We start from the raw sequence: 27954 nt of genomic DNA, 5'->3' as shown, positions 1-27954 counted from the left end.
GGGCCAGGACCTGCTGGGGACGGCCAGGCTGGAGGGCAGGACACGTCAGGGCAGGGGGGTGTCCGGGGGTGAAGGTCAGTGGTGACACGGGGGGTCGGCTCTGCAGCACTCTGATAGCTTCCGCAGGACTCGCTCCTTCAGGCGGAACCTCCTGGAGAGCTTGAGCGAGTGGCTGGTCTCGTGGGCCTTCAGCTTGGCGTAGTAGTCAGAGAACTTGTTGTAGAGGATGGAGATGGGCATGCCGTTGAGGATGATGCCAAAGGATATGCAGCCAAATGCCACTATCCTGCCGAGTATCGTGTCAGGCACCGTGTCTCCGTAGCCCACCGTGGAGAGGCTGACCTGGGAGAGGAGGGGGAAGGATGAAACCTGATGTGAGCAAACCCTGCATACCCTGCCTGCAGTGCTGGGACCACCGCCCTGCCCGGCGTGGGAGCTGGGAGTCACCTGGTGTAAGAGTTGGTCCAAAGAACAGTATTTGCCTCAACATTGCCATCAGAAACTTGGAGAGACACCAAGAAAGAACTGTGTGCTACAGGGACTCTCTGACCTGGGAACCGAACATCAGAGAGAACTCCCCACCAAAAGATCACAAATCATGACAGAGGACCAGCAGGATGCTGTTTGGGACCTGGGACCATAGGGATGCCTTTGGACCCATGGTGGTAGCTATAATCCTCTTTCCTTTCTTTCCTTTCCCTTTTTCTCCGCTTTATCACGTGCTGCTTCACAGGCAAAATAATATAGTTACACTGTTTGATTGAATTATAACCCCTCGGCATTTCGGTCGCCTTAATTTTGCACTTGGAGATCAAGATAAACAAACCATCACGAGTCCATCACCGAATGGACCGTGACACCTGGGAACCGCACCACGGCTGCAACCAGCGGGGCTGTCCCAGCTCCGGCAGCTGGCACAGCCGGGGCTCAGCTCCACGGGCAGGCGGGGAGAGCCCCAGGACCCGGTTGCGTGAGCCCCAGCAGCACAGACCAGAGGCAACCCCCCCTGCTCCCTCCTCCCCTTCACGTGTGCCGCTTCCAGAGCAGCTGGACATCGTGGAGCTGAACTTTCCCCACAGCCAGACTGTCTGCTGGAGCTTCCTGCCCCGAGGAGCCGCGGCCCCGGTGCTTCCTGGCCAAAGGCTGCCCGGTCCCACAGGAACGGTGCTTCCCAGAGCCTCTGCCGAGGAAACGGAGCACAGCCCCGGAATGCAGCCGGAGGAGCCGTGTTGGGGTGACGGGGGAGCAGGACCACGGGGACAGGGTGAGAGCTGAGGCAGAGAGGTTTGGGCTTTGCACGGAGCCACTCTGACCAAGGACAGGATCAGCCTGTGACAATTAAATACTCAAATCTGGTGATTTTACTGAGTGATTTTGCGCTTCCTTGAGGAGGGATGAGTCTGAAGGAGGCAGCTGGTGGTGGCCAAAGGGGATTATAAGAGCAGAAGTGACCTGTGGGATCATTTCATCCGTAGATCAAAATGCCCTTGTAACCCCTGGCTCTCAAGCGCTTTAGGTGTTCCTCAGCTCAGAGTTAATCCCAGGTTTATTATAGCGCTCGGCTCGGCAGAGCTGCTGGCTCCTGGCACAAGCAGGGCAGCAAGCGAGGCTCCTGTCCCCGCTGCAGCACGGCCCATGCCGTGTCCCCTCTCGGGTCAGGGGCTGAGGCACCGTGTGACCGCGTTTCCTTGGTTCCCTGGCTCAGCCCCGTGAGCTCTGAGCCCCTCGTGCCCCCCAAGCCCAGCTGGGCAGTGACGCTGCACAAGCCTCGGGCTGCCCCAAGCAGCTGCCCATGGGTCTGGGCCACATCCACCCAACACCTGAGTCCCACAACAGATGAAGTCCACGCTGAGTCATGTCCCCCTTGTCACTAACCCAGCCCTGGAGGTTCCCAGGTCACTACCTCTGCCCCACCATCCCACCCCAGCACCAACTTTTGAGCCTCTGAGCTCAGTCTAAATCTCTGATTTCTTTTCTCAGAGTGTGCAGAGCTCTCAGGTTCCCACCATTACTGAGGTGGTGGGAAGTCTGGGCCCTTTTCTGCCTCCTGGCCAGCAGCAGCGGGGAACCCCTCACGCCCCGAGGCAGCCCCAGCGCAGCCCGCTCCGGAAGCAGCACCCACATCTTACCGCTGCCCACCACCACGCGTAGGGGATGCTGGTGAAGTTAGTGCCTGGGACATCATGTTCCACGGAGTGCATGAGAGCGGAGAAGGTGAAGACCCCCATGGCGATGAAGAGGAAGAGGCAGCAAACCTGCTGGTAGCACTGGCGGATGGTGAAGCCGAAGGCCCGCAGGCCAGTGGAATGGCGCGCCAGCTTGAGGATGCGGAAGATCCTCATGAGCTTGATGATCTTGAGGACTTTGCCCAGCTTGCTGACGTTCTCCACCTGGTGCAGTTCCTCGTGGTAAAGCGTGTCTGCTTCGTCCAGGTTTTCAAAGAGGATCTGGACGTAGAAGGGCAGGATGGCCACCAGGTCTACAGCGTTAAATGCTGCCCGCAAAAAGTTCTTGAAGTTGGAGGAGGATATGAGCCGCATGAGGTATTCAGAAGTGAAGAAGATGGCACAGATCATCTCCAGATGCTCCATCCACCTCTTCCCGGTCTTGTGTTTCAACTCCTCCACGGTGCTCAGTGTCATGCCCACAATGGAGATAAGCACAAATAAGCTGGACATGACAGCGATGATCTTGGCTGGGACAGAAGAGTATGGGTTCTCAGTGAGGTTCCAGATCATCTTCCGAAACCGTCCCAGAAATTTGCCCTCAAACTGCCCTGTTGAGTGCAGGGGCTCCAGTTCTGCCTCCAGCTCCTTCTGTATTTTCAGGTACTCACTGAGTTCATCTTGTTTTTCCTCAAACAGGATCCGGCAGCAGCGCTGGGAGTATTTCAAATGGATTCCCCAGTACTCGATTTCCTCCACAAAGTTACTGGGGCACATCTCATCCATGATCCACAGGACCCCACTGCGGTAGAAGTGGAAGATGTAGTGGAAAATGGAAGGATCTCTGTCAAAGAAGTACTCGTTCTTCTGCACGGAGTAGTCGTCACAGAGCTGCAGCTTCTTCATGGGGTCTGTGTGAAGCGCCAGCTTCCCCAGCCTGGTGACAGGATACCGGGCCACCACCTTGCACGCGATGTGGAACAATTTGCCGCCCACGTTAATGTTGAGCAGGCACTTGTTCCTTTGGATGGGAGTCTTGCTTTTCTCCTGGTTTCTGTCCGTCACGTTCTGCATGGAGCTCCATGGCTTCACCAGGCTGTCCTGCGCAAAGGGGATGTGGACCTCCTCTTCCTCGGGCGTCCGGCGGCCCCGGCGAGCCCCGATCTTCAGGCTGGCAGCCAGACTCGCGCGTCTCGGCCCCGGCTGCCTCATTGTGCCCGACCCTCCGAGGCGGTGAGTCCCGCTAGGGATTGCAGGACGGCAGCTCTGGCTCCATGGGGACGCCCTTGCCCGGCGCAGGGACAGGGGTGGGAGCTCGGAGGAGCCGCTGCCCGAGGACCCTGCCTGTGTCACGCTGCCACGTGGCACCTGCCCGGCTCCCAAAGCCGATTGCCGTTTGCGTCGTAGGAGTCGGAGGCAGCTAAGTGCCCGCTCCTTAAGACAATAATGAGCTTGAAGCACTAGTCCTCCTTTATGTAAGGAACTATTTCCAGCTCTGCACTTTTCCTTAGTCTGTTCTTATTAGCTGTTTGCATTTGTCGCACGCTACTCTGTTTCCAAGGAGGGCACCCACCGCAGCAAGCTGAACAGAGAGCACGAACTTGCCTTGATTGAACCTGGAAAGGCCCAGAGAGGTGCAGACACGCAGGATTTGTATCAGCTCTGTACCCCCACAACAGCTGCTGCTCTTGGCACCAGCCGTTTGTTAAGCACACAGGTGCAGCTCTGAGAAAGGAAACGGTCGGTACCTCCCAGGTTGTCCCTCAAAGCCCCATGGTGCAGATTTACAGGGAAGAGGTGAAGGAACCATCTCATCCTCCAGGTGGTGGAGCTGTCAGCCCCATCACTGCCACCAGCAGGAGCAGGGACATGGAGGGGGACACCAGAGATGCAGGTGTGCACTAAAAGTTCCCCTGGACTATGGCAACTGAAGAGAAGGAAATAATTCTTTGGATTTGCAAGTGAAAGGGGAATAAAAATTAAATGGGCCGATCTTTGATGTCTCACCCTGGGACACAACCCTACCCCGGCATGTGAACCACCACATTGATTTCCATGAGCTGATCTAATTAAATACAGAGACCTGGAGTACAAAGCTGCTTCAAGGCTGAAAAGCAGCTCAGGCTCCACAGTCGAAGTCTCTGAGCCTGGGGATTAGGACAACAAAAATGCTTCTGGCACCAGACAGAGGAAGGGAAATTGCTGTCACAAACATGGTCGCAAGTTTTGGCATAAGATCCATAAAAACATTATTTCTTTCAACCCTGAAACACTCAGCTCACAGATCAGCAAGCAGAACCTGGATGCTCTTGCAGTAGGAAGAGGCTGTGACTGCTGCGTCTACCCCCAGGCCGTGCTCCCCACTGCACGCAGCAGGCGGCTCTGCCCCGTCAACCGTCTCAGCTCCGCAGCTCGAGCTCAGAGGACGACCCGGGACAGGCTGGTGACAGCTGGTGACACAGCCCTGGCAGCACTTCCAGCAGCCCCAGCTCAGCCCTGTCCCACTGGGATCACTGAGGCCCCGTCCTGCACTGCAGGGCATTCCCCTCCTTTCACCTGTGCTCACACAGCCTTAAGTTTTTCACCTAAGCTTCCCGCTTGTCCTCTGTTCTGCAGCAGCACCTCTGGTGCTTGTACAAGCAGTTTCTCTTCTCCTTCTCCCTCCCCATTCACTCTGCTCCCTGTATTTCGTTTTCCTGTGGCAGTCAATGTGTGCTCGAGTCACTTCGGTCCCCGGCAGCGCTCGCTTTCCCTGTCTGCCCACCCTCCACGAGTCGTGACAATCCAAAGGTGATGCAGTTCCCAACTACAGAATTCAAGCTAAAGAACAAATCCAAGAAAAACAAAAAAATCCAGAACTCACTAGTTTCAACTTCTTTATTCTCCTGTGCCATTCAACAACAACTATTGCATCTCTACTTGTCCCTATGGAAACAGAAGGAAGGTTGTGCACACCCTTGAAAAGGACCCTTGGTACTAAAACCAGCAGCACTGGAATAACTAACACTGCAGACCACAAGAGAAGTTTCTCCCCATGGGTGCAGCAGCACACTCGCACACCCCCCAGGAGGGGAAGACTCCTGCCCTGAGGCTGCTGACCGGTGTCTGCTTGGCAAGGCGAGTTCTCACCTCTAAGGCACAGAGATCAGCGCCGAGGCAGCTGCTTTCAGTCCTTTGTGCACCCAGTGAACGCTTGTGCACAGAACACGTGGTCAGCACTGAACTAGAGGCACTGGTCAGGAATCTCCTCCCCCCGCTGTCAGTTCTGCTGAAAGCAAACAGCACTGAGCTGTGCAGAAAGAGCTACACGTGCCATGACATGCAGTGTTTGATTCAAGACACGACTTATTTCAAGCTGAAAAAAAAAAGGACAAATGCTCAAAGCCTCATAGAAGTACAGACTGGGTTGGAGGGGGACCTTAAAGATCACCTAGTCCAACCCCCTGCCATGGGCAGGGACACCTTCCACTAAACCAGCTTGCTCACCACCCTCACTGAACATTTCTTGCTTATGTACAAGCAAAATCTCCGCTCTTTCAGTGTATAACCATTGCCCCTTGTCCTGTCACTGCAGGCTTTGGTAAAAACCCTCTCTCTGTTCTTCTTACAAGCCCCTTTATACATAGAAAAGACACAAGAAGGTCTCCCTAGAGCTTTCTCTTCTCCAGTGATGGTGCAGGACCTTGCACTTGACCTTACTGAACTTTACGATGTTCACACGGGCACACTGAAGGTCCCTCTGGATGGGGGGGTCTCCCCTCCCTCAGTGAATCGACTGCACTGCTCAGCTCGGTGTCACCCATAAACTTGCTGAGGGTGCGCTCGACCCCACTATACAGACCACTGGCGAGGATATTAAATAGCATTGGTCCCAGTATGGATCCTTGAGGAACACCACTCATGTCGGAGCAGTTTTAAGGAAGAAACCTTTAAGAGTGTTAGAGAAGCAACACGCTGGCAGGGAGTGAGCCCAGGAGCTGCTCGCCCCGTGCTGACGGGGGTGGCAGTGCAGCAAAAGCCCGAGCAGAGAGAGAGATTTTCAACTTTCACCCCTGTGCTGACCTGTCAGTAAAAAGCTGCCTGTACACCGGACTGAACAGCATCAAAACAACAGCGCAAACATGGACTACACATCTGATCTGTGCAGGGTCAGCGAGCTCCTGCTGGAACGGATGAAGAGCCTCTGTTGCCCGACAAAACCCAGAGGGAAGAATGGGGCAGGTGAAAAACGTCTCTTGGCTGGAAGTGGAAGAAAACAGCTGAATAGCACCTAGTGCCGGTCATCTCATGGAGAATAAAATATTTGGGTCCAAGGCTGCACTGGTGAGAATCAGTATTAACAACTGCTGGAGGCAAGAACCATGAAGGAATTTCTACCACCTCTGTGATGGTGATTTCACAGCACCAGGGAAGGTCCTGTGCTATTTCCAGTGCCAAAGTTGTCCCACAATCTAAGACTCATTTCCAAGGGGAGCATCCTCTTGTTTTTCCAGTGTAACAACACAGATTTGAGAGTTTACGTCCAATTCAGTCAGTCTCTGCGGTGAGCAGGAAGGAGAGAGCAGGCTAGTCCCATCTCATCACCTCACAGTAACGATCCCTGTTACAAGAACAGAAAATCACCTGGTTATCGACAGTCCTTTGGGCAAAAACCTGGTTTGAGTTGAGTTTGTGCAACATGGAGAAAAACAACCCACAGCAGATTAGTATCTGAGCGTGAGCATCAGTGTCCCTGGCAGCAGAGGAGGGACAGTGACCAGCACATCACTACCAAAAGAAGTCAGCGTCTCAGATTAGGCTGCGCAATTATCCCTGCAGCCAAGCAAAAGCCTGCAAGGAAGGAAGGAGAGAGTTCTGCTGCTTCAGGGCAGAGTGAAACCCCAAGCAAGTGGCTGACAGCAGCAGGAACCGCTGGGAAAAGCTGCACCCAGAGGGGAAAGCTCTAGAGAGCACAAGAAACTTACCCTTGAGGGAAATGAGCCTGTCTGGCTCTTGTCAGGCACCAGCTGTTCCCTGGATGCTTTTTCAGGACTGAAGATGTCAGATCTGCTTTTTGCTTTGGACAGGCCCCACACAGCGACAGAACCCAGAGCAACCAGGATGCTCAGGAGCACTAGAGAGGAGAGGAGAGTGCACAAATAGAGATCCGCTCACTGCGCCCGGTCCCGACATCAGCACTGGGCTCTGCTGCCCAACAGTTTCAGCCAACAGCTGGAGAGCAGCAGCTTCCCTTGGGAACAAGGGACAGAGGGAGGCGAGTTAGTGCCAGATCCCGTGGAACAGCCTTTCCAAGGACATAGTGCGTCCAAGTCAGAGGAACGATTAAGCTGTGGTGTAAGCTGTGCCTAGCCCTCCCCAGTCCAGCTACTGATACACGTCTGGAATTAACTCCAGCAGGATACTCAATTTATAGCCCAAATCAGAACCAAAACTACATGCAGCATCCTGACTCTCACATACTTGCAATAATCAAGGTCCATGTGTGGCTTTGACTCCTCGATGGCACGGAACACCCAGACACAGGCGTGGCTGAAGCCTCTGCGATGAAAGAGCAAGAAATCCATCAGGCTCACAGCTCAGCATTCAGAGCAGTCTCCAGTCCAGACTTGGCTGAGCTCCCCACTCACCTCAAGACTGCCAACAGGCCTTTTTCAACATAAGCAAAAGCTTATCTGTCGTTACTGTGATTAACCCACAGCAACGGAAAAAAAAGTCCTACGGGAAACGCATAATAGGGAAAGCTGGGGAATTTCCCAGCTGTAGCTGCAGCACCTTAACTTTTCCTCATGGCACAGGGAAGCCCCAGGTACAACCAAAATGCAGCTCATCTCCCAGCTGAAGTGGTGCGGGCATCGAATGCAGATCCAGCCCCTCATGCTCAGTGATCCCGTCCTCCCCACACCCACGGAACTTCAGCTCCAGACACCACGGAACCCCTGGGGTGAGGAAAGTGGAACAAACGGCACCTCCAGGCACCTCGGACAAGCAAGAGGTCTGTGAGAAAGGAGCTCCAGAGCGTCTTGGAGCAGCGCTGGAGACACAAACAGCACCTGGGAGGCAGAGAGCCCCGAGCTGGACAGACACCAGTGTCTGCTACGCAATCGTGCCCACACAGCCCCCAGTGCTTCCCCATCCTGTTCGGAGATCAGAGGAGCTCAGCAGGTGGACACAGACTCCAGCGGCACTGGCTCGTTGGAAGAAGCCGCCAGAATTGCACGTTCCGGACGAAGGTTCTTCAAAGGCCCTTCCCGAGGGAGCCGTGGTGGTTTCAAAGGCCTCTCGGCAGGAGGAAGCTGCAGGTGGGGCTGTCCCCACGGTGCTTCCTCTGCTGCGAGCAAGCGGGACGGACCCGCTAAGGGACCAGGATCAAAGGCTCAGTCCATTTATCGCCCCGAGCAGGCCGGGCCAGCCGGGGCTCCGGCGCCACCTCCCGCGGGCTCAGCCCCCCCGGCCCATCGCACCCCGTTACCTGCGCTGCCGGCGGGCGGCGCCGCCGAGACCCGCCGCGGGGTCACCCGGGCGCCGTCAGGACTCGGCTCCGCCGGGGTCGCCGTCCCGCAGCCCCGCTCGTCCCCCTCGTCCATGCAGTCGGCGTGTCCATCGCAGAGCCACTCCCGGGGGAGGCAGACGGTGCCGGGCTCGCACTGGAACTGATCCGGGGGGCAGCCGGGCAGGGTCCCTGCGGGGTGACGGGGTGAGGGGGTGACGGGGTGAGGGGACCCCCGGGACCTCCCGCGCCCCTCGCTGAGGGGAGCCCGCGCGCAGGGCGCACGAGGGCACCAGCCAATGAGAGCGAAGGGCGTGTGCGGGGAGCCAATAGGCACATCCGAGACACAGTGTGTCTGCACGCGCGCGCGGCCGGACCCGCCCCCCCACGCTCACCGTTCTCTGACGGAGGCGCCGGGAGCGGCAGCACCGGGAGAAGCAGTGGCAGCACCGGGAGAAGCAGTGGCAGCACCGGGAAGAGGAGCGGCAACACCAGGAGCCGCGCCATGCCACGGGCTCCACCGGCAGGACACGCCGCCGCGACCCTACACCGCTGGCCGCGCGCTGGTAGGGCGCATGCGCACGGGTAGAACGTCCACCAATGGGGTGGGCGGGTGGGCGGGGCGCAGCCGCGTGCCCTTGAGGAGGCCCCGCCCCCCCACTCCCCGGGGGGCGGCGGCGCCACAGGCTGCGCGGGCCGGACACGGCCGTGCCCATCCGGGCCTGGCTTTCGTGAGTCCGGTTTAGGCGCGGTTCACAGTCCTGCTCGTCACTCACCTTCCAGCCTTCACCCTCGGTTTGCACAGGACACCCAGCCGATGCTGCAAGGGTGTCCCTGGCCCCGTGCCGGCCAAAGGGCTGTCCCCGGTTGTTCTGTGTTCTCACCACGCGCTCTAACCCTGCACAATTGCTCTTACAGAAACATGTTTCCTTCCAATCTCATCGAAGCTTCGTTCCAGCAGGTGAGTTCACCCTGGTGCTCAGCTCCAGACGCGGCTGCTCCTCCTGTCTGGGGGCTCTTCCCACCCACTGTCCAGACACGAGCCCCTTCCCCTCTCCCTTTCCTCTCCCTTCCTTTTCCCTTCCCCTCTCCCTTCCTTTTCCCTTCCCCTCTCCCTTCCTTTTCCCTTCCCCTCTCCCTTTCCTTCCCTTCCCCTCTCCCTTTCCTTTCCCTTCCCCTCTCCCTTTCCTTTCCCTTCCCCTCTCCCTTTCCTTTCCCTTCCCCTCTCCCTTTCCCTTCCCCTCTCCCTTTCCTTTCCCTTCCCCTCTCCCTTTCCTTTCCCTTCCCCTCTCCCTTTCCTTTCCCTTCCCCTCTCCCTTTCCTTTCCCTTCCCCTCTCCCTTTCCTTTCCCTTCCCCTCTCCCTTTCCTTTCCCTCTGCTTTTCTGCCCACTTGGCTGCTCCTGCTCACCCCTGGGTGGGAGGGGGTGTGTAGGGCCACAGGCTCATGGGGACACCCCCACCTGTCCTCCCCGGGGGCTCCTGTCCACCAGCAGCACAGCATTTCTTCCCCCACATGCTGCTCATGTGCAGTGTCTACTTTGTCCCGCAGAGCTGGGGCCCTGCTCGAGTGGTTCGATCACAAGACAGCCTTCCCTGCTCACCGTGGAGCTGAGCTGTGCCTGCATTCACCTCTGCCTCTCTCCCTGGGACTTCTTAAACCTTCCCCTCAAGGCAGCCGGATAAACCCGCTGCCAAAGCTCAGCCTAACTATGGTTGGCACTGCTCCAGCCTCCTCCCGCAGCCCCAGGGAACAGGCACATGCTCCAGCACATAACCGTAAAATCCTCAGTGTAGCTCACCGCACTTACAAGGTCACCTCACCGCACTTACAAGGTCACCACAGTGGGAGCCTGGGGGACCCATTGTCACTGGGGATGGGCTGGATCACAGCGCTCAGCAGCTAAAAAGTGCATAGCCGTGGCAGAACAGGCTCACCGGGATGTCGGGCGCTTATGGTAAAAGTGCCACAAGCAACCCACGTCTCTTACTGCAAAACCAGCATCACGTCCTTTGTGGCTGGAGTGTGTTTTATGCACCTCTATCCTCAAGTGGTGTCTCAGGTGTATAGTTGGGTTTTGCCTTGAAGCAGGATCACAGCTTACAAATGCACTGAGTGTAGCTCAAATGCATATACTTGGTGTTTTACCCTCAAGAAAACCTTGCACCCAAAACAATATTAAAAGAGTAGTAATTTGGGTACCTCAAATATAATAGACAACATGCAGGGGGAAAGATCATCACAGCTTTAAATACATTTATTAGTTGTGTTCCATGCAGCATCACTGCAGCAAAGTCCACCGCAGGCCTCCCCGTTAAAGTGCTGCTTTGTAACAAACCGTGAGCTGCACATCCCACCTCAGCACGTTTACTTCTCACAAATAGGGCTGGTCTTTTGAAAGTTCCCACTTCCTAAGAGGTGGTCCTGGCGTCACGGGTTTTTTCTCAGCTGTTGTCACTGCAGAGCCCGAACTGGGGTAGAGGAAGGAAAAGAAAGAAGAGGCCTTAGTGACACTATGGAAAAGCAGACCCACACTAAGTAGTAGTACAGGTTTTATTAGTGCTAAAGGGGTTTTTTAAGTCCGCCCCCAGCTATTTAATGAAATATAACAAGGGCAAGTGTAGAGTCTTGTATCTGGGCAAGAAAAACCCCAGGTTCCAGTGTAAGTTGGGGAGCAACTTGTTGGAGAGCAGTGTAGGGGAAAGGGACCTGGGGGTCCTGGGGACAGCAGGGTGACCATGAGCCAGCACTGGGCCCTTGTGGCCAGGAAGCCAATGGGACCTGGGGTGGGTTAGAAGGGGGTGGTCAGTAGGTCAGAGAGGTTCTCCTGCCCCTCTGCTCTGCCCTGGGGAGACCACACCTGGAATCTTGTGTCCAGTTGTGGCCCCTCAGTTCCAGCAGGACAGGGAACTGCTGGAGAGAGTCCAGCGCAGCCACCAAGATGCTGCAGGGAGTGGAGCATCTCCCGTGTGAGGAAAGGCTGAGGGAGCTGGGGCTCTGGAGCTGGACAAGAGGAGACTGAGGGGGGACTCATTCCTGGGGATCAAGATGGAAAGGGGGAGTGTCAGGAGGATGGAGCCAGGCTCTTCTGGGTGACAACCAGTGACAGGACAAGGGGTAATGGGTTCAAACTGGAACACAGGAGGTTCCACTTAAATATGAGAAGAAACTTGTTGGGGGTGAGGGTGGCAGAGCCTGGCCCAGGCTGCCCAGGGGGGTTGTGGAGTCTCCTTCTGTGCAGACATTCCAACCCGCCTGGACACCTTCCTGTGTCACTTCATCTGGGTGTTCCTGCTCCATGGGGGGATTGCACTGGATGAGCTTTCCAGGTCCCTTCAACCCCTGACATTCTGGGATATGTCACTGATTCAAGAGGCAATACAGACACAAAGAATTATTTCAGTGCTCCCCCACCACCTGTGCAATCACACACTGCTTACGAAAACAGTTCTGCATTTCTGGCCTAAGCCAAACCAGCTCAAACCCGCTCAGCAGAGCCCGGCAGGACCCACCTGCCCGCCGGCGCCCCCGCCGCCAGGGTTTTCCGTCCCGCCGCCACCACCACGGGCGGCAGCGCCTCCCGCCGTCCGTCCCGCCCGCAGTAATAGTTATTGGCGAACTTGTGGCTGGGGCCCACCGGGAGCCGGGGCGGCGGCTGCGTCCTGCACAGAGAGCGGGGACACAGGGTCAGTCCCGGCCGCTCCGCCCGGGCCCCGCCCGCCCCGCCGGTACCTCTTGGAGATCTCGGTGTAGCGCAGCGCCAGCTTGGCCTGGAGGTTCCGCTGCAAGGCAAGGCCAGAGCGTCTCACCCCCGCGGGCCGCTGAGCTGCGGTGCCGGCTCTGTAGAGCTCAGCGGCCCGCGGGGGGCGCCGCGCCCGGTGCCGGCTCTGTAGAGCTCAGCGGCCCGCGGGGGGCGCCGCGCCCGGTGCCGGCTCTGTAGAGCTCAGCGGCCCGCGGGGGGCGCCGCGCCCGGTGCCGCTCTTACCCCCGCCAGGAAGTTGCGGAAGCGCTGGATGAGCCGAGTGGCCGTCGCCATCTTGGCCGCTCTGAAGGACGGCGGGCGAGCGCGCGGAGAGCACGCCGGGAGCACGCGGGTTCTCGCGAGACTTGGCGGCGCTATATAAGGCGGCGCGGTGGGCGTGGCCGCCTCTTGCAGCGCCCGGAGCCGCCATGGACACGAGCCGCGTGCAGCCCATCAAGCTCGCCAGGGTGAGCGCTCCGGTCCCCTGTCCCTCCGTGTCCTCCTGTCCCTCCGTGTGCTCATCCCCCGCTCTGTCCCCGCAGGTGACCAAGGTGCTGGGCCGGACCGGCTCCCAGGGGCAGTGCACGCAGGTGAGCGGCCGGGCCGGGCCTGGGCCGGGGCGGGACGGCCGGGCCGGGCTGACGCGCTCTGGGCCCGCAGGTGCGTGTGGAGTTCATGGACGACACCAGCCGCTCCATCATCCGCAACGTGAAGGGGCCGGTGCGGGAAGGCGACGTTCTCACACTGCTGGAGTCGGAGCGGGAGGCGCGGCGGCTGCGCTGAGCGGTGAGCCCGGGGCTGGCCGGGGCCTCCCGGGGCGCCCACGGGGAGACGGGCCCTGGGCTCAGCCAGCGCGGCCTCCCCTGTTCTCTTGCAGGTGATGAAGTTTTACAGCGTTTACTTGGAGCGGCTGGTTGGCCTCTGTGCGCGGTCACGGAAGGAGGGGAGCATGGTGCTTGTGTTACTGCAATAAAGGCTTTTCCCGATAGTCCCTTGCCTGGGCCTGACTTACTGAATGCGAGTGGTCCGGTTTGTATTAGTACTTGTGGACATGCCTTTTGTTGTTGGGTTCAGCAGAGAGACAAATGCACGCTCTGCTTATTACTGGGACTGCACATAATGCCTTCATCATAATATTACTGTGTTCTTGCATTTTTATTAACCTGGCACAACAAAAATAACTCTGTTTTGATTACAGTAACCTTAATCCTGGCCTTCCTGGAATGATTTTTTTCTGTATGTAACTGGTAAAGTGGCACCGTTAAACTTCCAGGACTATGTGAAATTCCGTTACAAGTTGAAAGCCAGGCTTTGGACCAGCTTGCAAAAGAGCAACCTGCTGCTTGTTTTTCTGTCCTGAGCAAGCTGTTCTATAAATGCTGCTATAAATACACCTGCTCACTGTCTTTCCTGGCAGTTGCTCACAGAGGTTGTGCGCTTGTCCCTCTCCCTTTACAGGAGTTAGTAAATCAATCTCGCTTATTTTCTTCCTTGGCTTTCCCTTCCACCACACGATCAGCTAGATTTATTCCTTTAGGCTATTACACAAAGTAAAAGTAAGGCTAAAAGGATTAGGAATGAGCCTGAAAACTTATGGTTCAAAGGCTGTTTTTTAAATAGTGGTGTTTTCCATCTGGTAACAGAGTGATGCTGGTTTGTGGTGTTTAAACAGAGTCGGGTCTGCAGCTCCTGGCCCTGTGGTCTCTGTTGTGTTCTTCATCCTTCAATGAACTGAACTTGATTAAGGCACTTTAGTGGCAGTTGGGATTGAGAGTTTGAGTATCCCAAAGCTGAGGAGGAATAGATGTTCAAACCGCTGAACTTGCAGATGGGGGGGGCTGCTGTTAGGCCTGGCTTTTCTCCCTGCTGTGGGTGTTGTGGCCTGAGGTGGGTTTTGTGCCTGGAGGAAGCTCTTGTCAATATGTGCTCATGCTGTTTGATCTAATTCTTGATTCCTCTTCAGTGGTGGTTCAGTTTCAGAGCGCTGGGTGAGTCTGTGCTGCCCTGATTCGTGTGACGCAGCAGAACTCTGGGGAACGAGCTCTGGGGGTGAGAAGACTTGGAGTTAACTTGTCTGGCTGCTGGTTGTTCCCCACACAGCTTTGGCAATGGCCGGAGAGCGTTTGCTGCGGTGGTGCCAGCCCTGAGTGACCGAGACAGGAGGCGTCAGCTGTGAGTTGGTCACCAGCCGGGGGTGACTCGGCAGCTGCAGCCCTTCCCCAGTGTCCCCGCGGGGTCAGCGTGGCCCTCGGCCATGTGAGGGAGGTGACTTTGCATCCCCGCTCCCCATCTGATGGTTGTTCTTTAACAGTGCAGCTTAATATTGGAGCAGCAGCTGAACCAGGGGGAGCGAAGGGCTGTGTCTGTGGAGTGAAACAGGCCAGAAAACGCCTCAGTTCCCGCCTGGGACGGTTCAGCTGGAGGAAAACCAGACTGAGGGATGGAGCCAGTTCATAAACATGCAGGGAATGAACCAAAATGAGTGGCATCTGCTGTGGGTGAGGGCTGGGCCAGGCCGTCCCGTGGCTGAAGCTGTTCTGGGGGTTTGGCTTGAGCTGCGCAAGGAGGCAGGAGATTGCTGCTGGGCGCTGTAATGTTTCAAAATAATTTTACTTAACATTTTATTTATATCTTTAAAATAAACATTGGTATTAAAATATCAGTAAACAAACCTGTGATACCCAAGCAGTGAGCACGGCATACATACAGAGCGGTGAACTAGAGCGGTGTGAGCATCGTGTGTTAACTTCAGTGCAAAGCTGAACAGGCCTGCGGCCAGGCCAGCAGCACGGTGCCCGGGATGTGTTTCTGGGGGGTGTTTCCCCACAGAAGGCTCAGAGCAGGCAGGGGATGGCGGGGGAGGCCGAGGAGCACACACGGGGCTGCCACACGCATCACCTTTGTGAGGGATTCAGAGCGGAGCTGGCTGCACATACAAAAGCCTCTTCTTCCTCCCGGTCCTCAGTCCTTACCTCATCTGTTCCCACCCGCCTGGCGCACACACGCTCGCACAGACACACACACGTCCTCCGACATACACGTCCTCCAACATACAAGTCCATCTCCCCGGCCTTGCTTTCAGCTCTTCTGGCTCAGCTTTTCTACCTGGAGCCACCCTCAGCTGCTCTCCCCTGGTTTCAGATTCAGGTTAGACATTCTATGATTCTATAAGGGAGAAACTGTTGCCTGAGGGTGGCGAGAGCCTGGCCCAGGTTGGCCAGAGAGGTGGTGGATGAACCATCCCTGGAGACATCCCAGGCCAGGCTGGACGGGCTCTGAGCACCCTGAGCTGCTGAAGATGTCCCTGTCATGGCAGGGGGGGCACTGGGGGGCTGGGATGGTCCCTTCAACACAAACCATTCCATGATTCTCCCAGCCCGGCTGCAGCCCCAAGTGCCCAGAAGTTTTGCTCGTGTCAAGCAATACAAATCACGGAGTGATTTCCTGTTGAACTCCATCCTTTGACTAAGCAATATAATTTTTTTCTTTTGTGTGCATATGCTAGAAAAAATTTTCAAATTTCAGTCAGGAAAGGAAAGGAAATGCCAACAAAGGGCAAATATTCCCATCTGGAAGTGCTCCCAGCCCGTGTCCGAGGCAGCGTTAACCAGCTGGTTTGTGTCCCCTCGCCTGCTGAGCGCCGCGTCCCAGCTGGCACGGAGCTGATGCTCGCGCTCCCGCAGCCCCGTCCGTGTCCCAGCTCCGCTGCCTTCCCAGAGCTTCCCGGAGCAGAAACCAGGCGCAGGTTTGTTTTCTTCTGTCTGTGAGTTGCAGGGGGCTCCGAGGCGGCGCAGCTCCAGCAGCCGCGGTGGGGAGCCGGGGAGCAGGACCAGCGTTTCCCACCCCGCTGTCACTTGGCGCGTGGCTCCCGTCACTCGGAGCGAGGTGGCTTCGCGTGGGCTGCGCTTCCAGAGCAGGAGGGTTAAAGCATCTGCAGCTGTGGGGAGCGACGTGGCGGGACAGGGGACGTAAGGTACAGCCCCGCGCTGGTGGGGGCCGGTTGGCACGGGGCTGGCCCTAGCTGGATCCGAAGGTCTAATTTGGTTTCTTTTGGTTCCCAGGGCTCTTTGTGGCTGTTGATGGTGTCCCCTGCTGCAGAGAGAGCAGAGTCACAAAATGTCACCAGAGACCCCTCCAGCAAATCCTGGTCAGGGCCACCAGGCTGGTTCCCTGCTACCAAGCACATGGCACCTGGGACTCTGTTCTCACCCCTGCAGCCCCTTCCTGGGGAGCATCATCTGTGTCATGGCCCTGTCCCCTCCCCTGGTGCCACCTCCGTGGCCCTTGTATGGGACAGAGCACGTGGCAAGCGCTGGGGGGCTGCGGTACTCACGGGCAGCTGTGCCTTCGTGCCATTGAGGTGGGCGTAGAGGAGCACAGCGATGTTGCTGTGGCCGGCCTCCAGCGCAATGGCGACGGCGTTGTTCCCATCCTGGAAAGGAAGGGAGAACCCTTGGGAAGAGGTTTGGGGACAGGATGCAGGGTGGGTGGGTGAGTGTGCCCGGGCCCCGGTGGCTTACGCTGTCCACGATGGAGATGTTGCAGGTGGGCTGAGCCAGCAGCAGCTTCACGGTCTCCACGCGGCCGTGCTCGCAGGCGCACATCAGCGCGGTCGAGCCCTCCTCGTCCTGGAGGTTCACGTCGGCTCCGCAGGCGAGCAGCGCTTCCACCATCTCCTGGCGGCCGTGGCTGACGGCCAGCATCAGCGCCGTCTGGCCCGCCTGTGACACAAGGGACACTGCCAGGCTGCTCCTGCCCCAGCTCTGCCACCCGCTGGCTCCCGCGGAGGGAGCACCGCTGTCCCCAGTGCCCACGCGGTCTCTGGGCAGGTCCCGGCTGGAGATGAGGTGTGGGTGACACCCGAAAGCCCTGATGCCAGGCAGAAGCTCCTGTTCTGATGCCCTCCCCATGTACCGGCCCCTCCAGGTTTGGAGCCACAGTCCTGCCCTTAGAGGAGTCGAGTGTGGCCCCAGCAGCTGCTTGGGGGTGGGAGGACAGGGTCAGGGTGGCCCCCAGCCCACACCAACCTGGCTGGCCTTGGCGTTGACGTTGCCCATGCTGAAGAGCCTCCTGACCACGCTCATGTCGTCCTCCTGCTCGACGGCCGCCAGCGCTGCCAGCATGAGCGCGGTGTAGCCGGCTTTGTTCTGGTGGTCCACGTTACAGACCCCTGTGGGGAGGGTGGAGCGGGGGGCTCAGGGTGCTCCGGGGGGCACGGAGCGAGCGCTGTGCCCAGCTGCCACCCCGCCCAGGGTGCTGTGAGCCGTCCCACGGGCACACAGCTGCTGGCGGGCTCCCCCATCACAGCTGGGTTCCCAAAGGGCTGGGGTGGCTGCCCAACCCCCCCGCTCCCCATGCACAGACAGATGTGACCCGGGATGGTGGCAGGGGGACGTTTCTGGGGGTGGGGACCACTGACCCGTGTCCAGCAGCAGCCGCACGATGTGGAAGTTGGAGTGGGAGACGCTGTAGTGTAGGGCCGTGTTGCCGTTCCCGTCTGCCAGGTTCACCACGTGCGCCAGGAGAGCCGGCGAGACCTCGGCAAAGGCCAGGAGGTGGTTGGCGACTGTGTCGGGGACGGACGACTTCTGGCTGGACAGACGGAACCACTCCTGCAGGACCAGGCTGTTGCTGGCGAGCTGTGGGCGGTGAGCGGGGGCTGAGCCGGGGGCTGCAGATCCCTCTGGGCCTCTGCACAGCCCGAACCCCCCACCCATTCCAGCACCCCCCAGCACCCCCGGGAGGGAGCAGAAATCCTGCTCCAGAGGGGCCGGGACCCTGAAACCCCCAAACCCTGCTGGGATGGCCTGAGCTGAGGCCACGTGGGTTTGGGTATCTTGGACAAAGCCTGGAGCAAAGGGCTGTTTTGGGGGGGTGCTGAGCCAGGTTTTACTGGTCCATCTTTGGGGAGAGCCAGCCCCAGGGGGACCCAGCAGGGGCTGGGCGAGCCCTCCCACCCGCACCCCCACTCACCACCTCCTTGCTCTTGGTGGCACCGGGGTGGCCCAGGTGTGTCTTGACGATGAGACAGGCCTCCCGCATCCTGGGGCTCAGCTCGAACCTGGGGAGCGCAGGAGGGTCTGCGCTGTGGGGCTGTGTCACCCCCGCAAAACCGCGCTGGCAGGGGCACCCCGAGTCCCCCCCCCCCCGAGGTTTTGCTCCTCTCCCCGATGCCCAGGGGCCTCCCCGAGCTCCCTATGGTGCCGCATCCAGCTCCTGACAGCTCCAGCCTCTGCAAACCCCTGTTGAATCCGGCCTTATATGGACATGCTCAGGCACAATTCACCCACTTTTAGGCCAATTGTTTTCCTTTTGTTGAAAAATGCCATCAAGGGCTGTTTTTGTTTTGTTCTGTTTCTCCTCCAAACTATCTTCTCCACCAAAGAGGCATCTGGGCCATGGGTCTCATCCTTTCCTTAGCAGACACAAGAAAGTGGAAGGATTTTTCCTGCTGAATGGTTTCTGCAGGAGCTAAACGTGTTTTTCCCATGGGCAGATGCCCCGAGGCGGCAGGGCCGGTGCCAGCCCGGCGGGGGGGACCCTTCCCCACCAGCACTTACTTCTCCTTCACCTCGGGGGGCTCTGGCAGGGTCACACCGGTCCCCTCGTGCTCCTGTTCTGCCTTGCACTCGGTTTCCCCGGCCTCCTCGTCTGAGGTTTCGCTGTCCCCTTGCTCCTCGCTGTCAGAGCTGTCGGCCGAAGCCTTCTCAGAGGAGCTGTCTCCTTCCTCCTCCTCCTCCTCGCTGGACGTGCTCTCGTACCTGCACGGAGGGAGGATGCTCGGTGACATTGTGGCGCTTGGCCGGTCCTCTCCAGGCCCCTCTGTTGTGCTCCCAGCCTGGGGGGAGGCCAGGGCTGGCACAGGGGGGTGGCAGGACCCCCCCGACACGTACTCCCCGTTCAGCACGCCCACAAACTGCAGGCTCTTCTTGCTGCCCTCGGCCTCGCTCCGGGGGGGACCGTCCCGCTTCTTCATGATGGACTTGAGGGCTCCTGGGGGCAGAGAGATGGTGTCAGGGGCCAGGGAGCAGGAACCTCCCTGCAGGGCACCCCAAACCTGCCAGACCCCCGAGGGACATGGGCAGAGAACAGGCAGCTGCTCTGACACACACAGCGCTGGCCCTGCAAGCACTGTCCCCAACAGGGCCACCTCTCCCGTCCTCCTTCCCCACCCAGACCCTGCTGTCACCCCAGCACCAACTCACCAGCCGTAGGGCTCGGGGCAGCTCCCCCATCCCACAATGGGGATGGGTCCTGGTCACTGTGTGTCATCTCTGGTGCTGCTGCCGCGTGGCCTGGGCTGTCTTGGCATGTCCCCACTGTCACTCCTGTGCCCTGAGCCGCGGGGCTGCCGGGAGCATCGCCCGCACCGGGCTCTGTCTGCTCGCCCGCACCGGGCTCTGTCTGCTCGCCCGCCGGGGCAGCGCTGCCCACGTCGCTCTGGCTGCCTTTGTCTTCACACCTGGCAGCCGAATCGGGGCCGACCGCCACGTCCCGCCCTTCGGGGCGGCAGCTCACCCCCACGCAGGCGGTTGGGGGGCAGCACCCCACACCCGCCTCTGCCGTCTGCAGGGGGTCACCAGCCGCCCGGCTCTGCATCGCCACCGCCGCCTCCACCAGCGCCTCGGCCACCTGCGGCTTGGCCATCACCTCCTTGTCCGCGCGGCCCTGGGGCCGGCGGGCGCACACCTCCAGCCGCAGCTCCTCCAGCTCCCGCGTGGCCTCCCGCAGGTGTCCCTCCATCATGGCGATCACGTCCTTCTGGTGCCCCACTGTCTGCTGCAGCAGCTCCAGCTCCCGCTCCGCCTCACTGGCCACCCCCAGCGAGGACTCCAGCACCCAGACGGCCACATCCCTGCGCTCCCTTGCCCCGCCGTCCGGCACGTCGCTGCCCGGCTGCTGCGACCGGTAGTAGAAGACGGCGTCGCTCATGGCCCGGTCCTCGCCCACCGCCACGGAGCGGCACAGCCTCTCAGCGGCCCTGGGGCTCCTGCCCGGCCAAGCCCGGCCGCCTCGCTCCGGCACAGCCAGCTTCTCCGTCAGCTTCCTCAGCTCCATGATCTTGCTCGCTCGCCCCTTTGCCGGCTCCGCTTCGCTCTCCGGCCCCTCTCGGGGAGGCTCCTCGCTCAGCACCGCAGCCTCAGCGCCAGTGGGGCGGCCGAAAGCCTCGGTGGGCTCCGCCGACAGCTTCTCCAGCAGCTTCGCCTTCTCCCTCTTCAGCTCGCAGATCTGCGTCTCCAGGAGCGGGATGGTTTTCACCTGCTCCTCCAGGTCCCGCAGCTGCCGCAGGGCCGCAGCCATCTGCTCCCGCACGAGCTGCAGCGGGGCAGTGCTGAGCCCCGCGGCCGGCGTGCTGCGCCCCGAGCTGCCGGGGCTGCCCCGGCACCAGCCCCCCTGGCCCTCGGCGCCCACCGGCACCCAGGGGGGTGGCTGGCTCGGGGCACCCGGTGCGCCCCCGCGGGAGTGACCAGCGACATCCTGCAAACGGCCCTGCTCCTGCTCCAGCCTCCTGCTCGTCTCCAGCAAGGTCTTCTCCACCCGCGGGTTTTGCAGCGGGCACCTGCGGGTGGGAGGTTGGAGCAGCCGCACGGGCGCCGGTGGTGACACGGGGTGGGAGGTTGGCTTGCTCGGGGGCTCGGGGGGCGCGCGGCCGTGCGGGGACAGCAGCAGCGCGGTCCTGCCGTCCTCGCTGGCCGTGGAGGTGAGGGACTCGGTGGAGGTCCAGGCGCTGGCGTGGCTGCTGGGGCTGCGCAGGGCGCTGGGCGGCTGCCGGGCCCCTTTCGCCCTGCGAGGTAGCGGCACTTTCTTGAGCGTTTGGCCACTTTCGATGTCATCCACATATTTCAGGAAATCCAGGTCCAGGAGGAAGCCGTAGGGGGTTTCCACTGAATACGAGCTCTTTTCCCCATCATCCTGGTCCCGGTACAAGAATGGGCCCCCGAGATCTGCAAGAGGAGCAGGGATGGTCAGGCTGGGATTTGGTGGAGCCAGAAAGGGTTTCTCAACTGGGTTATACTGGGATTTGCGGCCTGCAGACCCCACCCCGCCATGATGCTGCTGCCAGTGGGCACAGTGGATGGCTTGTCCCCAGCACGCTCGTGTCACAGTGTCACCGGTTACACACTCTGTGCCGGGGTCAGGAAACCCGTCGTGATGGGACAGCTCAGCTGTGCCACTGCCCTCACACCCCGTCCGCTGTCCCTGCGCGGTGACAACCCCAGCGGTGTTACCTGGGAGGTTCTGGTTCAGGGGTGCAGGCTGAGCCATCTTCTCCCCGGGATGCTGCCGGCCAGGGGACCATCCACCTGCAACAACAACGGGGCCACGTGCAGCGAAACCCTGCAGAGCCGCTGCGCCCCACGCGGCCACCAACCACTGTCCCCCACCCAGGGCCACCCTGTGGCCACCCAGCGGGTCCCCCCGCCTCCCTGCAGCCCTGGTGCTGCGGGGCTGGAGCCGGAGCCAGGGCCGGGCGCTGCGGCGCTGCTGCGGGGCTGGGGATTGTTTGTACATTTAAGGAATGTTTCGCAGCTGCGCCACCAGCTCTGAGGGTGCAGAGTCATGAGTCAGAGCTCGGCCACACCGGGCGAGCGGGACGGAAAATTAGAAAAGAAGAGGCTGCAGCCTTTACGGGTGCGATTCTCAGCTGAGAAGTTTGCTTGGGATCAAGGGAATGGATGGTTTTTGCAAAGCCATGTGCCTGCAGCCAGCTGCCAGCACCTGGGACCTGCCACATCTGGCAGCACCTGGGGGCTGGGGCTCAGGTTCCGGGTGGGAGCGGGATGGGGACAAACAGCACAGGGAGCACCCGCGGCAGCTGCGCACGGCGTCACCTCCGGGACCGCGGGGCACAGGTGGCCCTGGGGCTGTGCAGCTGTTGGTGGGCAAAGCATTTGGCACGGGGCTATTTTGAGCAGAAAGCAGGGGAGGAGGCAGAGCAAAGGCAGCTTGGGCACTAAGGGAAGCCGGGGCCCAGGGCTGCCCAGCAACAGGTGCCAGATCCGGCCTTGATGGCAGAGAAACACCCGCATCCATCCCCAAGTCCTCTGCCTGTGACTACTGGAGGATCCAGACTTTTCTAGCAGAGATGCTGTGGCTGCCCCTGTCACACAGACCAGCTTGGGGACGAAGTGACAGCCCCAGCTCGCACCCGCTGCCCACCGCGGCCATGCTGTGGTTGCCAGCCCATGGCTGCCCTGGCCACGCAACAGCCAGAAGCTGGAGGAGCAGCCGTGGCGGCAGCGCTGGGCCGGCGCAGGGTGGGCACCCCGGTGATGTGGCAGCCGCCGGCGCACGGGGTCGAGGGGCTGAGTCCACTGGGTACGGACAAGACGCTGCCCATCGGTCACGGGCCGGATCCTGGGGCTCTCCCGCTCCTCTACCAACCCGCCTGCAGCCAACGCACATCCCGGCTTCCACCGTTCCTCGGGATCACCCCAGCTCCCCGCTGGCACCCAGCATTCCCGCGCCACCAGCTCCATTGCCAAAGGGTCTGCTCATCCCCCGCTTTGTCTAATCCCTCCCGCACTGGGCAGCATCCAGGTCCCTCCTCCGCACGGCCTGTGCCCTCACCACAGGTAATTAAACAGCGCCCGGGCCAGGACAAACTTCCCGCCGGGCTCCGCGCTCGCTGTAAATCAAACGGGAGGAAGAGGGAGAGCGAGGGGAGCGGAGCCAGCGGGTGCGGAAACGGCCGGCAGCTCCCTTCCGCCGCCCGGCCGGGAATTGTCCTGCCTGGGGCCGCGCCAGGAAAAGCCGCCCCCGCCGGGACCCTTGCCGGGATGGATCCCGCTCTGCTGCTCCCGCTTGCAGCAGCGGTGCCCTTTGCTCCAGCTCTGCCGCGCTGTCCCCTCGCTGAGCAGGGACACGCTGCTCGTCCCCCGCCACCTCGTCCTGCCCCTGCAGCTGCTGTCAACCGTGTAGCTGCACTGCCCGTCCCCAAAGCTGGCGAGATCCTCCTGCAGCTCCCCCACAGCACACAGCGCCCATTGCTTTTGGTCCGATGGGATGTGCTGGATGCAGGGCAGCAGCTTCTGCCTTCACCGAACTCTGAAACAAAGGGGGAGGCCAACGACAGGACCTGCAGGCTCCCAACCACATGTGAATCGTGCCAGGGAGCCCACGATGTGCAGACCTCAATGGGGTCCCCGTGATGTGCAAATGCTGGTGGGGACCCTGCAATGTGCAAACCCTCCTGGGGACCCTGCGGTGTGGAAACCTCCCCGGGCTCCCCACCACGTGCAAACTGCGTTGCCGGTGTGCTGGGCTGGGCGTGGAGGCAAGCGGGAGGCTGCAATTGAGCTGGCCAGGGTGGGCAATGGAGGCAGCCGGCCCTGTCATGCAGAAGCGAGAGGGTTAAATCCCCACACCTGTGGCCCAGGCGCCGCCAGCACCTGCCGGCCCGGCCGCACAAAGCCACCCTTGTCCCCGCGGCCGCCATCACCGCGGCACCGGTTCAAAGAGATGCCGCTCTCCACCTGGGCTGAGCTCCCGCCGGGGAAGACCGTGCTGGCCACTTTGGTGCCAAAGGCTGATTTTTGTCGGCTTTGGCTGCTCTCCCAGGGGGGCACAGCCCAACCCAGCAGCACCCCTGGGTACTCGAGATGGGGGAACCCGCACGATCCCAGCTTCCTTCAGAAGAAATGCAGGGGTTGGTTCTATTCCCTGTGTTTCCACAGAAAAGCGAGATGGTACAAAGTGAAGCGCTGCTGGGGGGGCTCAGCAGCAAGAGGAGGAGGAGGAAGAGAAGATACACAGGGACCCAATCGTTCTACACTTCACCCTGAGCTTCATCTATTTCCCCCTCTTGCTGTCGTACCTATGCTGACACAGGAAACTTGGGGCCAAAACTGGAGCTGCTCTGCTCGATGACAATAAAAAGCCACATCAGGGATGGGACAGACTGGGCACAGCTCACGTGCCATCTGGTACCCACAGCCCAGCCCCCAGGACACCATGGGGCAACTTGCCCTCTGGGTCCCCAGACCCCAGGCTGGCAGGGGACAGGCCTGGGGGAGCTATTTTGGAAGCTCTGGGCTCCTCTGGGCTGTTTCCCTCGCTGGGGGCAGAAGTGGGGCAGCCCCCGCCCCGGCTTGGCCACGTGCAGCCCGAGCCGCCCCACTGGTGGGGCCGGGGCTGGACGCAGGGAGGGCTCCCCCCGGCTCTCCTCCTGAGCCAAAACACTGAGGTCATGAGGAATGTGAGAAGAACAGAGTCCAGAGCAGCCCTGGCCAGCACGACTTGATTTATCTCGGCCAGGCACGCTTCCCTCGAAGCTGCGCGCAGGCGATAAGTGCTGAAGCTCGGGGCCGAGGCTGTTCCAGAGTTAAAGGGAAACCACTGTGCAAGCACACGGTTTCCTCCGCTGCCAGCGACCGGCCGGGATTCGGGCTCCTCGCACGGAACCGGCCGTCACACGTGCCTGTCACTCGCTGTGTCACCTGCCGGCACTGCAGGCTGGCTGCGGATGGGAGGTGTCCAGGGTTCATTACACCTTCCCAGCCGCCTGTCCCCATCCCCTGCCTTGGGCTGTCCGGGGTGCCCTGTGCTCCGTGCCACCGCTGTCCCCACAGCCGCTCACCCGGGGCCGCCCTGGCCACGCTGCCCAGGCTGGGGCTGCTCCCGGAGGGGCCGACCCGTGCGGGTGGGTGTGCTGGGGAGGGAAAAGGAAACACTTCGATCCCAACAGCCTAATTTCAGGGTTGGGCTGTTATTTCTGGAGTTGTCGTCATCGTCGGCCCGGTTGGTTGGGAGGATGCAGGGGCTGCTCGGGCTCTGCACTCGCTCCAGCGCCTCGGGGACTTCCCTGAGCTCACACAACACCTGGACAGCAGGCACACGGTCCATACGCAGGTGTACTCACACGGGGATCAGGTCTATGTGCCCTGCCACACCTATAGCTCTATAGGGTTCCTATATCTCCACTAGAAAACATCTACCACTTGTCCTGCGCCCTCACTGCAGCCGCCCACCAGCACTTTCCACCAACACCTCCCCAATTCCTTGGGGCTGGTGACAACACGTGGGGTTGGACACGAGCACCAGCAGCCTGGGATCGCCCTGCTGCGAGGAGCTGCCGGGGGATGAAGTGATTTCATTTACACCCAGGGTGCGCGGGCACAGCTGGTTATGCACACAATTCCACGGCAGGTTCCTCGTAAGAAGGCAGGGAGCGCCCCAATCCCTGCAGCACCCGTGTGCCTTCCAGCACCCCGGGGTGTCCACAGCACCCCGGCCCTGTGAGCCCCCTGTGCTCCACGGCACCCCAGCCCTAGCGGGTCCCAGCCCCCCGGGGAGCCTGTCAGCACTGCCCACCTTGCGGGTCACCAGCAGCCTTGGGAGCCCCACAGCACCCCGGGGTGCCCCAGCACCCTGCATACCCCCCACGTCGGGGCTCCCGCCCCCAGCCCAAGAGACCCCCCAGGGCCTCCCCGTCGCCGCCAGCCGGGGTGGGCGGCCCAGCCCGGCCCCGAGGGCCCGGAGCCGCCGGCAGCGGTACCGGCACCGCCGGGGTGCGGGCACAAGCCCCGCTCCCGGTGCCGGTGCCGCCCGGGCGGAGCCCCCGAGCGGGAGATGCCGGGGCCGCCCCACCCCGCCGCGCTACCGGGGGCTCCGGAGCGGCCCCTCGGCGGGCCCCGGCGGCTCCGGGGGCCCTACGGGGAGCAGCCGCCGAGACCAGCCCCCGCCCCGCCGCCGGAGCCGCGCCTGGAGCCGGTCCCGCCGCCCCGTCCCGTCCCGCCGCCCCTCACCGTCCCGGCCGGGCGTCTGCGCTGCAGCCGGGCCCCAGCGCGGGGCCGCCGTCCCGGGCCCGGCGGCTCTGGGCTGCTCGGCGGGCGGGCCGGCAGCGGGGCCGGGCGGGAGCGGCCGGGGCGGGGCGGGGGGGGGCGGGGATCGCCCCCGGGCCCCGGTCGGGACGGGCCCCGGCCCCGCCCCCGGGTCGCTCACCCCAGGGGGGTCCCCGCTCAGCACAGCCACGGGGGTCCCACCGTCTCCCGGGCTGGGACATCCCCGTCTCGGTCACCTGGAGGGAAGGGGTGTCCGGGTGAACCCGGGAACGGGGGTCTCCCCTGCTCTGGTCCCTCCAGGCGTCCCCCATGCTGGTTATCCTGGGGAAGGGGTGTCCCTGCTCCCAGTGAGCCCAGGAAGGGAGGTGTCCCCTGCTCCCATCACCCCAGGAGTGGGGGATCCCCTACCCTGGCTGCTCCTGGAGGTGGGGTGCCCCTACCCTGCTCACCCCTGGGATGGTGGCTCTGGGGAAAGGGGGACCCCCTGCCCATGTCCCCTGCCCTGGGCTCAATGCTGCTGCTGGCCAGGGCCCGCGGGTGGCTGGGGGTCCAGCCCCCCCAGCCTGCCTGGTCCCCCTGGCCTTGCACACGCGTCCCCTCGTCCCCCCCATGGCTGGAGCGCTGTGCCGCTCGCCCTGGCTGGGCTCCCCCGGCCTGGCCCCGCTGGGTTTTGGCAGCTCTCCCTTCTCCCAGCAGCAGGCTCTGTTTGTCTCCTTTTCTTGCCAGCTTTCTTCCCCGCCTGCTCCGCGCACCGGTCGCTCAGCCAGCGAGGTCTGGGCGACCTCCATCCCACAGGGACCCCAGCAGTTTCACACCTCAAAACTCACCCTCACTAACTGCTTCAACCCCTTTTAACAATGAAATCCTCAGCAAGGATTTTTGCGTTTTTTTCTTTCCTTTCCAGTTGCTCACCCGCCCGGGTATTTTTCCACGGCGGCTCTTCTGTAACGCTACTCATGGGAAGAGCAGGAGAAACAAGATGTGCTTCCCATGTCCCTCCCAGCCCCCGGCTGGCAGCTCCGGGACTTCCTGAGAAAGGGTTTGCATCCGGACCGAGGTACCTTAATAGCCCTGATGGTTCTACGTCCACTCTCCAACCCATTTACATACTTGGCCTCTCCAGCATCCTGTGGTAATGAACCTGGTGATTTCATGCCCTCGTTCTGTCTCCGAAGCAGGTCTAGAATAGCACTGCTCTTGTCAATTCACTGACTGCTTGGCAAAGGAATCGGTTGGGTCCTCTGTAGCCATGAGACTTGTCTTCTTGCTCTGGATATGGAATGGTAGAGTCTGGTGTGACGAGTGAATTCCCACTGGTGTCCACTCACCGGCTGCACTGCAGAGCTCGTGCCCCGTGTCCCGGCTCAGAGCTCCACAAAGGGCTCACGTCAGGTCCCTCACTCCCGGTCTTGGACATCCGACAGAAATGTCACCCATCACCACACAGCTTTTCTTGTTTCCTTCTTGAGAAGGTGGGAAAAATCCTGCGAAGGACGAGCTGGGGAAAAATCCCATAAAGGAGGAACTGGGAAAAATGAGCTTGGGAAAGCGACATCACCGCAGCTTTGGACCTTGCCCACACAGCTGGGCCACCCCAGCGCCAGGGCAGAGCTGCCAAAAGGTGGGGGGGCCTCCAACCACTCAGCATCCTCAAGGAAATACAGACCTGGGGCTGCCTAAATTTCTGTGCTGGAGCACAGAACCAGGGCAGCTCAGAGATATTTCCAGGCTAAAACTTCACAGCAGCCTTTAAACAAGTGGTGTTGAGTTGTTCCCA

General features: G+C 60.8%; 5 protein-coding genes across 9 annotated transcripts; 1 reads left to right on the top strand and 4 right to left on the bottom strand.

The window, feature by feature from the left end:
- Positions 1-75: 75 nt before the first annotated feature.
- LOC309449648 (potassium voltage-gated channel subfamily V member 2-like) lies at positions 76-3377 on the bottom strand (the record flags this gene model as incomplete). The annotated part of the gene is made up of 2 exons (XM_082071910.1): positions 76-342; positions 2130-3377. 2 exons carry the CDS (start codon positions 3375-3377, stop codon positions 76-78), a joined length of 1515 nt encoding a protein of 504 aa, XP_081928036.1.
- A 1651-nt stretch (positions 3378-5028) lies between these two features.
- On the bottom strand, positions 5029-9212 carry CD320 (CD320 molecule). 2 transcript variants are annotated; one of them, XM_082071867.1, is made up of 5 exons: positions 9048-9212; positions 8635-8844; positions 7626-7703; positions 7130-7278; positions 5029-6765 (listed from the first exon to the last, which is right to left on the bottom strand). In XM_082071867.1, exons 1-5 carry the CDS (start codon positions 9157-9159, stop codon positions 6751-6753), a joined length of 564 nt encoding a protein of 187 aa, XP_081927993.1. In that variant the 5' UTR covers positions 9160-9212; the 3' UTR covers positions 5029-6750. The 2 variants fall into 2 exon arrangements, with proteins under 2 accessions (XP_081927993.1, XP_081927994.1); XM_082071868.1 differs by lacking the exon at positions 7130-7278.
- Positions 9213-10890: 1678 nt separating this feature from the next.
- NDUFA7 (NADH:ubiquinone oxidoreductase subunit A7) lies at positions 10891-12742 on the bottom strand. Its single transcript, XM_082072061.1, has 4 exons — positions 12637-12742; positions 12384-12433; positions 12164-12313; positions 10891-11122 (listed from the first exon to the last, which is right to left on the bottom strand). Exons 1-4 carry the CDS (start codon positions 12685-12687, stop codon positions 11026-11028), a joined length of 348 nt encoding a protein of 115 aa, XP_081928187.1. The 5' UTR covers positions 12688-12742; the 3' UTR covers positions 10891-11025.
- Positions 12743-12757: 15 nt separating this feature from the next.
- Positions 12758-13381, top strand: RPS28 (ribosomal protein S28). 2 transcript variants are annotated; one of them, XM_082072063.1, is made up of 4 exons: positions 12758-12860; positions 12936-12983; positions 13054-13179; positions 13271-13381. In XM_082072063.1, exons 1-3 carry the CDS (start codon positions 12822-12824, stop codon positions 13174-13176), a joined length of 210 nt encoding a protein of 69 aa, XP_081928189.1. In that variant the 5' UTR covers positions 12758-12821; the 3' UTR covers positions 13177-13179; positions 13271-13381. The 2 variants fall into 2 exon arrangements, with proteins under 2 accessions (XP_081928189.1, XP_081928188.1); XM_082072062.1 differs by having other exon boundaries at positions 13054-13381.
- A 2343-nt stretch (positions 13382-15724) lies between these two features.
- Positions 15725-27103, bottom strand: KANK3 (KN motif and ankyrin repeat domains 3). 3 transcript variants are annotated; one of them, XM_082072059.1, is made up of 11 exons: positions 27005-27103; positions 21624-21698; positions 19599-21338; positions 19287-19386; positions 18954-19154; positions 18367-18454; positions 17813-18032; positions 17421-17563; positions 16914-17114; positions 16727-16825; positions 15725-16485 (listed from the first exon to the last, which is right to left on the bottom strand). In XM_082072059.1, the coding sequence occupies exons 2-11, from the start codon at positions 21658-21660 to the stop codon at positions 16429-16431; spliced, it is 2886 nt and encodes a 961-aa protein (XP_081928185.1). In that variant the 5' UTR covers positions 21661-21698; positions 27005-27103; the 3' UTR covers positions 15725-16428. The 3 variants fall into 3 exon arrangements, with proteins under 3 accessions (XP_081928185.1, XP_081928184.1, XP_081928186.1); XM_082072058.1 differs by lacking the exon at positions 27005-27103 and adding an exon at positions 26142-26244; XM_082072060.1 differs by lacking the exon at positions 27005-27103 and adding an exon at positions 26142-26244 and having other exon boundaries at positions 15725-16482.
- Between the last annotated feature and the right edge of the window lie 851 nt (positions 27104-27954).

Source organism: Streptopelia decaocto (genome assembly GCF_964273445.1).
Source record: "Streptopelia decaocto genome assembly, chromosome: 24".
In the NCBI taxonomy this organism is placed as follows: Eukaryota; Metazoa; Chordata; class Aves; order Columbiformes; family Columbidae; genus Streptopelia; species Streptopelia decaocto.
This window is presented reverse-complemented; position numbering and strand designations above follow the sequence as displayed.

Bases quoted from the DNA above. Each gene is read 5' to 3' on its own strand.
- KANK3 (XM_082072059.1), bottom strand. From the start codon at position 21,660: ATGGCTCAGCCTGCACCCCTGAACCAGAACCTCCCAG. The intron at 19,155-19,286 runs GTACGTGTCGGG...CCCTCCGTGCAG, and splicing joins GTGGGCGTGCTGAACGGGGA to GTACGAGAGCACGTCCAGCG. The intron at 17,564-17,812 runs GTCAGTGGTCCC...CCCTCCCCACAG, and splicing joins GCGGCTGCTGCTGGACACGG to GGGTCTGTAACGTGGACCAC.
- NDUFA7 (XM_082072061.1), bottom strand. From the start codon at position 12,687: ATGGCGACGGCCACTCGGCTCATCCAGCGCTTCCGCAACTTCCTGGCG. The intron at 12,434-12,636 runs GTAAGAGCGGCA...CTTGCCTTGCAG, and splicing joins TCCGCAACTTCCTGGCGGGG to CGGAACCTCCAGGCCAAGCT. The intron at 12,314-12,383 runs GTACCGGCGGGG...CTCTCTGTGCAG, and splicing joins TACACCGAGATCTCCAAGAG to GACGCAGCCGCCGCCCCGGC.
- RPS28 (XM_082072063.1), top strand. From the start codon at position 12,822: ATGGACACGAGCCGCGTGCAGCCCATCAAGCTCGCCAGG. The intron at 12,861-12,935 runs GTGAGCGCTCCG...CTGTCCCCGCAG, and splicing joins AGCCCATCAAGCTCGCCAGG to GTGACCAAGGTGCTGGGCCG. The intron at 12,984-13,053 runs GTGAGCGGCCGG...CTGGGCCCGCAG, and splicing joins CCCAGGGGCAGTGCACGCAG to GTGCGTGTGGAGTTCATGGA.
- CD320 (XM_082071867.1), bottom strand. From the start codon at position 9,159: ATGGCGCGGCTCCTGGTGTTGCCGCTCCTCTTCCCGGTGCTGCCACTG. The intron at 8,845-9,047 runs GTGAGCGTGGGG...GTCACCCCGCAG, and splicing joins GGCGCCTCCGTCAGAGAACG to GGACCCTGCCCGGCTGCCCC. The intron at 7,704-8,634 runs GTAACGGGGTGC...CTTTCATCGCAG, and splicing joins GCCGCCCGCCGGCAGCGCAG to AGGCTTCAGCCACGCCTGTG.